Source organism: Notothenia rossii, assembly GCF_949606895.1.
Source record: "Notothenia rossii genome assembly, chromosome: 10".
Lineage (NCBI taxonomy): Eukaryota > Metazoa > Chordata > Actinopteri > Perciformes > Nototheniidae > Notothenia > Notothenia rossii.
The window spans coordinates 26,247,823-26,258,928 of NC_136908.1; the positions used below are offsets into that span (position 1 = coordinate 26,247,823).

The 11,106-nt window shown below is 40.8% G+C and overlaps 1 protein-coding gene across 1 annotated transcript; it reads left to right on the plus strand.

Annotated features, from left to right (window-relative positions):
• Positions 1 to 959: 959 nt before the first annotated feature.
• Positions 960 to 5,204, plus strand: LOC307022735 (E3 SUMO-protein ligase KIAA1586-like; the record flags this gene model as incomplete). The annotated part of the gene is made up of 5 exons (XM_079655627.1): positions 960 to 1,456; positions 2,732 to 2,827; positions 2,999 to 3,740; positions 4,218 to 4,654; positions 5,167 to 5,204. The coding sequence occupies exons 1-5, from the start codon at positions 1,231 to 1,233 to the stop codon at positions 5,202 to 5,204; spliced, it is 1,539 nt and encodes a 512-aa protein (XP_079511753.1). The 5' UTR covers positions 960 to 1,230.
• Positions 5,205 to 11,106: the final 5,902 nt, after the last annotated feature.

Consider the following 11,106-nt stretch of genomic DNA (forward strand, 5'->3'; position numbering starts at 1 on the left):
ACAGAGAGTTTATCACTCTTCCTCCTGTACATTAGCAGATAAAAGGCATAACAGACGTGAATGAACGGTATATAAATAATGCTGGAAATAACTGCATCTCCATTAGCTTATATGCTATGCAGAGACTGCCTTCTTCATGTCGTGAATTGCAGCTGATGTTTTAATATGGCAATTGGCAATTTGATTTATACAACATTCGCAAGTAGTACATTTGACTCATACAATAACCCACCTTCGAGTGATGCTCTAGTCCAGGCCTATTCAACTGGCGGCCCGGGGGCCAGATGCGGCCCAGAACCAACTCCCGAGTGGCCCAGCCTTCCGTAGCCAAATTCCTACACTAGTACAGACCATGAACGCAACACTCCGCATTGCATAGAAACCACCAAACCACAACGCAGCACGTTTTTTGAAAGTGCATCTAGTGGTGCTAGTAACGGTGGTCCTATGATAGCAACTCTAAAACATGTCTCTCTCAACCCTGAAGCGTAAACAGAGACAAAACGGTCATTTATCTTGTGGAGCAGATCCAAGTCAAGCTGGACCTTTTCGCGACCGACTTGAGCACGGGTCGGATGCTGCATTTTCCGACGCTCCCCAAACACATCACATCTCCGGCACAAATCACGGATGGGATGACAGATTTCATTGCGAGGTTGAAAGAGAACTTTGCCGATCGATTGGATGGACTTGCTCTGCCCACAGAGGTGATGGGCTTTGCCAGAGACTCCTTCACTGTTGCCATAGAGGGGGACGTATCAACAAGAGCAAAGGAAGTGGTCCCCTGCATCGACAAGGGGAAATATACACTGGAATCTATTGACATGCAGCGCACTAACGGGCCAGCGAAGCTTTGGAGTGATGTCAACAAACAGCAGTTCCTGTGGTGTAGTCCAGGGTATACGCAGGTATACGGCGTATACCCACTTATTTTTCAGACATCATGGCGTATACCCACTTCTCAATCACCGCTGGTGCGCATTATTTAGTAGTGGCTCAATGTCATTTCATAGTACTGTGAAGACTCATGACACAAACCTACTCTGCCTCATATTGGCTAACTCTATGCCTTCGCTGGTTAGATTGGTCAGGTTTTCAGCGCGAGAACTGATGAAAAACCAATCAGAGGCAGAGTAGGGCGGGTCTTAATAAGGGAAAAAAACTGCATATAGACAAATGTTAATTTACTTTCAACTATTTGCCATTACAAAAATTGTATGAACTGTTAAAATGAAGCGAGCCATTCAGACTAAAATTTCCTTTTACAATAAACGTCCTTGTGGAACTACATCGGCCAGCAGCTCAGCTACAGATAGTGAGGCTAGAACACGAGAGCTGTTAGCTGATAGCCCTGTTATCATCAGCCCTGACATCAGCCCAACACCTGCGCTCCCTCCGTCCCCCTCATCCGTTGAAGAGGATGCTGACAGGGAAGGAGATGAAGACGACAATAACGGTGAGTCTCACTTCTATATTTTAAGATTTTTGTAACAAATCGTAGCTAGGTAGTCATATCATAAAAGTAGTAATAGCATTATTTTCGTTAATAGTTGGTTTCAACTTTTAAATTTAGTATTTCTGATTCTAGTGGCGCTAGTTAGCTATTATAGCTTCATGGCAATGAGCACAGCACACCTTAGTGAGACAGAAAGACATTTGGAAAATACATCCATTATTTGCTGCAATCCATATTTATTACTCCAAACTTTATTGTGTCCCTTATGCTAAGTGTCTGCCCCAACTTTATTTTCCCGACATTTACATTTATCTTGTACACAAAATCCATCCCCATACACCAGAGATAGCCTGAAGGCTTTTCAAGAGCATAGCTAGGTACCACGCAATCTGAAGAACGTTAGCACTTAGCTAACGTTAGCTAACATAATGCTAAGATCATCGTGTGTTTGGTGACGTGACACAGCTATCTGCTTAATTGTATAATTAGCTGTGGCAACTGAAGATTAGTGTTTTGGATTGTCAGCGTTTTCCTGTCAAATGGAGATAAAAAATTAGCTAGCTAGCTAGCACTAGCAGCTACATAATTTGAGGTCAAATGTAGCTAGTGCTAATTTATAGGAGACTGCACAATCTGAGGGTAGATGTTGGCTGCCAGTGGTCTCTTCTAATTAAAGACAGCCATTTATCCCGCCGATCTACCTCTTTTAGGATTGAATAAAGTCTTATATCTGTGTTACTTTGGCGACTGTTGTTTCAGCCAACAGCTTAAAAATAGCAAGGGCATTTTGACCTTGTGCGACGCACAGCCAGATTCGGGCATAGCGACGCTACGTGGAATCCACGAATTTGGATACATTATGAAAACGGGTACTTTTATTTTGAAGGCAGGATGCGGTAGGAAGTAAAAGACGTATATGACGGTAAAAGTTTAAAAGTGCGTCTTCCTCACGAAAGGAAACGTGCTGTTGTTTACCAAGGACCTGGTTGAAAAGGGCACAAGGTTTGTCTGTGTTTAGGTCTAATTTGTGTGCAACATTGAGTCACGTCATAACGCCTTTTCTTAGAAGAGTTTTCACACTTTGTATTGACACAGCCATGGATAAAGCTACAGCTAGGCCCTGTGTAATTGACTATTTGACTATTTGGGGGCTAAAATGAAAAAACCTAATAATGCAGATTATGAAGGTGACAACTTTACACTTTTGAATAGGTTATGGTCATTGTTCCCCTTTTATAGCCTATAATTCAATCACTTTTGTTGTTCTTCCCTTAGACATCAATAATGACTGGCCTGACCTGTGGACTGTCAATCAAAAAGAGGATTTTAAATCCAAGAACCCCAAGTTGGGATCCAAAAACAAAAAACTTGGTAAGTTTAGGTATCTTGTTAGTTTAGGTAGCTTCTGAAACAGTGGACACACATTAATATTGTGTGCGTGTGTGTGTGTGTGTGTGTCCTTTTATGTATATGGGAAAAATAGACCATGCACACAATACAGCTGTGGATACAGTAGTTACATTGTATGTTTATGCTTCACAGGATGTCTGGTTTGTAGCAGTGTGAACTCCATTGGGATCAACAAGGAGCAAGGTGTATCACTCTCAAGAGAATGGATGAACTTTGAAATTCAAGTGTCTTCTCAGGGAAGTAGAGAAACAAGTCTGTCAGTCTTGAGAAATAAGATCAGGAAACATGCTTTGTCCAAGGCACACTCTCAGGCTGTGAAGGTGGCAGAACAACAAAAAGAATCGGCCATTGAGAATGCAGTGGAGGTTATGACTGAGTCCTACAAGAAGGAAACTGATGCTGTGTTCCGAACAGCCTACCATTTGGCCAAAAAGAACAGACCCTTTTCTGACCATGAGAGCCTCATTGAGCTGCAGGAACTGAATGGTGTTAAGATGGGCTCAATACTTCATTCACGTTACAGTGCAACACAAATCATACAACATGTTGCCAGTGAGATGCAGAGCAAAATTGTGAGTAACATAATAGCATCATCCACGAAGTTAGCTGTCCTTATTGACGAGGCCTCTTCTTTAAGTCACAAACCTGTCATGACAGTTTCTGTAAAAGCGTCAATTGAAGGAGCAAGCCCTGAGTTCATATTCCTTGATCTAGTTGAATTAGACAATCAGAGAGCAGATGGCATAGAACAGGCTTTACTCACCTGTTTAATGAAGGCTGGCTTTACAGAAGAGTGGCTTCTTGAAAACTGGGTAACATTTGTGTCTGATGGAGCCAGTGTCATGCTAGGAAAGAAGTCAGGAGTAGCAACCAGGTTGACCTCGAGATTCCCAAGGCTCTTTGTGTTGCACTGTATGAACCATAGGCTGGAACTAGCTGTGTCAAATGCTGTTGATGAGGTGACGGGTGTCAACCACTTTAAAATATTTATGCAGAAGCTATATTCACTTTATAGTATGTCGAACAAAAATGAGCTTGAACTCAAAGATGCAGCAGCTGAAGTAGGCTCACAACTTCTTCGCATTGGCAGAGTTTTAGATGTACGCTGGGTGGACAGTAGCTTTCATACTGTTCGTGCTGTGTGGACATCCCTGGGAGGTCTTGTGCAGCACTTTAAGAATGCGTCTTCCGATGAGATGAGGTCCACCAAAGAGAAACAAATGTACAGAGGTTTATTATACCGTCTTCAAAGTCCTGAATTTATCTGTGACCTTGGGCTCATGTATGACACTCTCCATGAACTAAGTGTCCTGTCACTGGAGCTTCAAGCTCATTCTATAACTCTCCTCAGAGCAGAGCATCTGCTGAAACGCTCAATCAGAGTGATACAGTCTTTCAAAGAGACTCCAGGTGAAAAATACTGTGAGGCTTTAGAGGCAAAAGAGGCTGGGGAGTATCGCTCTATAGCTCTAATAGGAAATGCAAAGCTGAAGTCAATCAATCCAGGCCAGTTCTTACAAAGCCTTGTGAACAATCTTGAGCAACGCTTGTCTTTCGAAGATGCGGTCATCAAGGACTTCAGCATCCTTGATCAGAGTAAATGGCCATCAAACCCCAGCATTCGCCATGGTGAAGACCAGGTTAAGCGACTGTGCAAGCGATTTCACTTGTGCACAGACCAAGCACTGAATGGGATGCGAGACCTACTGGAAGAGCCCAATAGTGAGCCCAAGGACCTAAAACCACTCATGAACTGTATGAAGACATTCCCTGTCAGCACAGCAGAGTGTGAGAGGAACTTTAGCCTTATGAACAATATAAGCTCAGACAAAAGGGCTGTACTACTGATCTCAAACATATCAAACTTGATGATGATTAATATCAACGGCCCCCCTACTTCTATGTTTGATCCTCAAAAGTATATGAGGACCTGGTTGAAGAGACACCGTGCTGCCACTTCTATGCGTTCAAGGCAATGCGGTGTGAAAACTCCTGCAGAAAGCAAGTCTGTCTGGAAAATACTGTAATATGAGCACTTACTTAGAAACCCAGCACTGGGTTGAGAGAGTCACTTTGGTTTTCATGGATATGTTGTAAAATGTATATATTTTTGTTCATTGTTAACTATATATTGTTGTTTTGTAACATATCGTTTTGAATTTATTGTTGAATTATTTGAATGATGATATTCAATATTTGTGGTGATATTTATTTATATATACACTATATTGCCAAAAGTATTGGGTCACCTGCCTTGATGTGCATATGAACTTAAGTGACATCCCATTCTTAATCCATAGGGTTTCATATGACGTCGGTCCACCCTTTGCATCTATAACAGCTTCAACTCTTATGGGAAGGCTTTCCACCAGGTTTAGGAGTGTGTTTATGGAAATATTTGACCATTCTTCCAGAAGCGGCAACTGAAGTTGGATGAAGAGACTGGCTCTCAGGCTGTGCTCCTAATTCATCCCAAGGGTGTTCTATTGGTTTGAGGTCAGGACTCTGTGCAGGCCAGTCAAGTTCATCCACACCAAACTCTGTCATCCATGTCTTTATGGACCTTGCTTTGTGCACTGGTGCACGGTCATGTTGGAACATGAAGGGGCCATTCCCAAACTGTTTTCAAAGTTGGGAGTATGGAATTGTCCAAAATCTCTTGGTTAAATTACCTCACAAATGCGCTTCTGGAAGAATGGTCAAAAATTCCCATAAACACACTCCTAAACCTTGTGGAACGCTCTGCTTATTTATATAACAAATAATTCACTCATGAGAAGGAACGACAGATGTCCCGTAATGTAGTGGAGTAAAAGTAAGATATTTTACTTTGAAATGTAGTGGAGTAAAAGTAAAAAGTCCCCCAAAATGGAAATACTTAAGTAAAGTACAGATACTTCAAAAAAGTACTTAAGTACAGAAACGAATTACATTTACTTCGTTACTGTCCACCACTGTGTGTAAGTAATACTGAGTAACTATACTGGGTTAATATTTTTGGGGTGAACTAAATAGAGTATGTCACTATAAAACAGGGCGATAATCCTTTGCACTATGGGCTGCTTAAAAAAAATTGCAAAACTAAGAGTATACCCACTTCTCCAGGGACCACTACACCACTGAGCAGTTCCATAATGTTCAGAAAGTAGCGATCTGTGTGCTCAGTATCTTTGGATCAACATACACATGTGAATCAAGCTTTTCGCACATTAACTCAATCAAAAGTAGCACTCGCTGCTCCCTGACTGACAGCACTCTTCACCAATGTTTTAGGATTGACATCCTATGAGCCAAAAATCACTGCTCTTGTTCAAAACATGAAAAACACAAAAAATTTCCCTTCTCCCATTGAGAAAGTCAGCGATGACAAATCACAAATGAGGTGATAGTAAGCACCTAGTTTACTATAGTAGACGTGTAGTGTAGTATTCATTCATATAGTTACCCGTATCCCTTGTTATGGGTTTGTGCACTGAAGGGTTTGACAGTTCTTTCTGTATTCATTTAAATGCACTTTGTAATGTGTCTGGGTCAAATGTGACCAAAACGTATGATTTTTTTGTTATTACTTGAAAGTGAAAAAATAGTATTGCTTTGTGTTGCATCGGAGCTCTTTAGCTGTTTTTTTTGTATGTGAGGACATTTATTAAGACTGCTTTTATTGTATTCAGTAAATGCACTTGTTGATGTGCCTGGTTCAAAAAACATAACCTGAATATTTGACTTCTAAAGCAAACAAATGTAATGCTACAACTGTGCACTTTTTTTCAGATTCTGTTAAATTAATGCTAATTTGTTGTGTTTTTATGCACTTTTTGACCTACCTTTGTTAGATGAACAATGAATAAAAATTGGATGTTATTCATCGCAGTAATATGTGTTGGTTTAAAATGTGTCACTACCCGCTTTTTACAGGGCGCTGATTGTCTGGCCCAGCTGAATTTTGTAGTTATAAAATCTGGCCCAACTGAATTTGTCGTTGAATAGCCCTACTGTAGTGCATTAAAGGTAGCAGAAACAGAATAAAGTGTGAATCCCTCACATTCTTCTAGGTAGAGCATATGACAAAATATTTAATTATTCCCATCAGCTCCCCCGCCTTCTGTGGGAAAAACTTGAACATTTCTCAGAGGTGACGGGCTGTTGTGAAAGGACTGAGGGTGGCTCAGGTTATGCAGTTTGCAGCTTGTGTTTAATTACATATAATGCATTAAAGCTCGGTTTCTAATGGAACTATTATAAAATGACCTTTAAGATACACGCCTTAACAGAAAAATCTCAAATAAAGTTTTTGAGTAAGAAAAATATCAGCCTTCCGTGAGAATCTCCACCCTGCTACGCCTTGACCGTTGGTTAATTCATGCTACCCTATACTTTTTTCAATCAAATCTATTTAACAGCTTCAGTAAATAGAATGTGTGCAGGTTAAGATTTGACATAAACAAAATGAGAAAAGCCTTTTAGATACAATAGATTGTTGTTAAGCTTCCTTATCTTTTTTTTTTGTTGCACTACTAAACTCCTCCAACTGCTGTGTTCAATGTCTGAGGCTCTGCCAGGTAAACCCATAGACCAGGGGTGTCAAACTCAAATACACAGTGGGCCAAAATAAAAAAATCGGTATTAGTCGAGGGCCGGACTGGTTCAATGTTTATTGCAGAACGTATTGAAATGAATTTATTGCACATATTAAACCTGGAACTAACAAAGTTGTAATTATTGCCTATAAAAACAACATTAAACATTAAACAATCAGTTGCATTCATTTGTTATGGCTCTATCTGCAGCTTTTCCTCAGTCATTTCTTATGATTACATTTTTCCACAGGCCAACAACAGCTTAAAAAAAACAATTTCCCTCAAAGAAAAAAACAACATGCCATGTTGTCGCAAGAAAAAAAGTGCAGAAGGAAACATCCATTTAAACTGTGCTGTTCTGTGATGCTAGTTCAAGCCGATACTTGGCATCTCATCTTGGGTGCAGGTTCATCAATATTTGGGGTCAGGCTCTGGGAAACTCAGGATTGAGTGAAGGTGTGCGTGCAATGTACCGGCGGGCCAGATCTAATAGTAATTAGAAATGATCCTGCGGGCCGAAATTAAATCCACCAAGGGCCTGATTTGGCCCCCAGGCCTTGAGTTTGACACATGTGCCATATACTGTCTATTTAAAGGGTATACAACTCAAACACACAAAAGATTAAACAATCAATCAATCAATCAATCAATCAATCAATCAATCAATCAATGTTTATTTATATAGCCCAATATCACAAATGTTACATTTGTCTCAGTGGACTTCACAGTTTGTACAGAATATCAGTATGACAATACGACACCCTCTGTCCTTAGACCCTCACATCGTACAAGGAAAAACTTCCAGAGAAAACCCACAGTTTAAAGGGAAAAATGGGAGAGCAACAGAGGAGGGATCCCTCTCCCAGGACGGACAGACGTGCAATAGATGCCGTGTGTAAATTGAACAGATAATACATTTGCAACATAGGTAGTCCAAATGTTTGGAAATGCATGTGTGTATAATAAGAAGATGAATCCACGAGGATATCCATCCAGGACTCATGATCCAGGACAACAGCCACGACTCAAGATCCAGGACTCGCGATCCATGACACAGGACCGCAGGATCATCCATGACTCCGGATCCCGGCGTATATAGACACCAAAAAGAAAGAAATTTGGGGAAGCTGGGTTAATCGGAACATGAGAGTACAAAGGTATAGACAGAGAGAAGGAAGAAGTAAGATGTCCCCCGACAAACTAAGCCTATATCAGCAAAACTAGGGGCTGAATCTAATCAGCCCTAACTATAAGCTTTATCAAAAAGGAAGGTCTTAAGCGCACTCTTAAAAACGGATAGGGTGTCTGCCGCCCGAACACAAACTGGAAGCTGATTCCACAAAAGTGGAGCTTGATAAGAAAAGGCTCTGGCTCCCATTGTACTTTTAGAGACTCTCGGAACAACCAACAACCCTGCATCCTTGGAACGCAATGCCCTTGTAGGACAGTAGAGTATAATGAGTTCTTTAAGGTAAGATGGCGCCTGCCCATTAAGGGCTTTGTAGGCGAGAAGAAGAATTTTAAATTCTATCCTGTGTTCTATAGGGAGCCAGTGTAAGGCAGCCAGAACAGGAGTAATGTGGTCCCTTTTCCTAACTCTGGTTAGTACACAAGCTGCAGCATTTTGAATCAACTGAAGCGACTTGACTGACTTCTTTGTACACCCTGATAATAAGGAGTTACAATAATCCAGCCTTGAAGTAACAAATGCATGGACTAGTTTCTCTGCATCGTTTTGAGGCAAGATATGCCTGATTTTTGCAATGTTACGTAGATGGAAGTAGGCGGTCCTTGAAATTGATTTTATGTGGGTGTTAAAGGATAAATCCTGATCAAATATAACACCAAGATTCCTTACAGTCTCACTGGAGGCCAAATTAATGCCATCCATAGTTAGTGTATCTTTAGATAATTTGTTTCGTAGATTCTTCGGGCCAAGTACAATAACTTCAGTTTTGGTCGTGTTTAACATAAAAAAATGTAAGGTCATCCACGTTTTTAAGTCCTTGAGGCAGTCTTGAATTTTATTTAGATGATTAATTTCATCAGGCTTGATTGATAAATATAGTTGAGTATCATCCGCATAACAATGAAAGTTTACAGAATGATTCCTTATGATATTGCATAACGGAAGCATATACAGGACTGTCTCAGAAAATTAGAATATTGTGATAAAGTTCTTTATTTTCTGTAATGCAATTAAAAAAACAAAAATGTCATACATTCTGGATTCATTACAAATCAACTGAAATATTGCAAGCCTTTTATTATTTTAATATTGCTGATTATGGCATACAGCTTAAGAAAACTCAAATATCCTATCTCTAAATATTAGAATATCATGAAAAAGTATACTAGTAGGGTGTTCAACGAATCACTTGAATCGTCTAATTAACTCGAAACACCTGCAAGGGTTTCCTGAGCCTTGAAAAACACTCAGCTTGGTTCAGTAAACTAAATCACAAGTATGGGGAAGACTGCTGATCTGACTGCTGTCCAGAGGACCGTCATTGACACCCTCCATCAGGAGGGTAAGACACAAAAAGAAATTTCTCAAAGAGCAAGCTGTTCACAGAGTGCAGTTTCAAAGCACATCCACAAAAAGTCTGTTGGAAGGGGGAAATGTGGCAGGAAACGCTGCACAACCAAGAGAGATGACCGCAGCCTTAACAGCATTGTGAAGAAGAGTCGCTTCCAGAATTTGGGGGAGCTTCAAAGACAGTGGACTGAAGCTGGAGTCCAGGTATCAAAAGTCACTGTTCACAGACGTGTCCGGGAAATGGGCTACAATAGCCGTATTCCCATGGTCAAGCCACTTCTGAACTCAAGACAACGGAAGAGGCGTCTGACTTGGGCTAAGGAAAAGAAGCACTGGACAGTTGCACAGTGGTCCAAAGTCCTCTTTTCAGACGAAAGCAAGTTTTGTATTTCATTTAGAAGTCAAGGCGCCAGAGTCTGGAGAAAGGCTGGAGAGGAGCAAAATCCAAGTTGCTTGAAATCCAGTGTGAAGTTTCCACAGTCAGCGATGGTTTGGGGAGCCATGTCAGCTGCTGGTGTTGGTCCACTGTGTTTCATCAAGCCCAGAGTAAATGCAGCTGTGTACCAAGAGATTTTAGAGCACTACATGCTTCCGTCTGCTGAAAAGCTCTATGGAGATGAGGAATTCATTTTCCAGCATGATCTGGCACCTGCCCACAGTGCCAAAACCACCAGTAACTGGTGTACTGACCATGGCATTACTGTCCTCGATTGGCCTGCAAATTCCCCTGACCTGAACCCCATAGAGAATATGTGGGGTATTGTGAAGAAGAAGCTGAAAGACACCAGACCCAACAATGCTAATGAGCTAAAGGCCGCTATTGAAGCATTCTGGGCATCCATAACACCTCAGCAATGCCACAGGCTGATTGCCTCCATGCCACGCCGCATTGATGCAGTAATCCGTGCAAAAGGATTCCCAACCAAGTACTGAGTGCATTAATGGACATTTTCAAATGTTTGATTGTGTTTTGCTGTTATAAATCTTTTTTTTTTACTTGGTCTGAGGAACTATTCTAATTTTTTTAGATAGGATTTTTGAGTTTTCTTAAGCTGTATGCCATAATCAGCAATATTAAAATAATAAAAGGCTTGCAATATTTCAGTTGATTTGTAATGAATCCA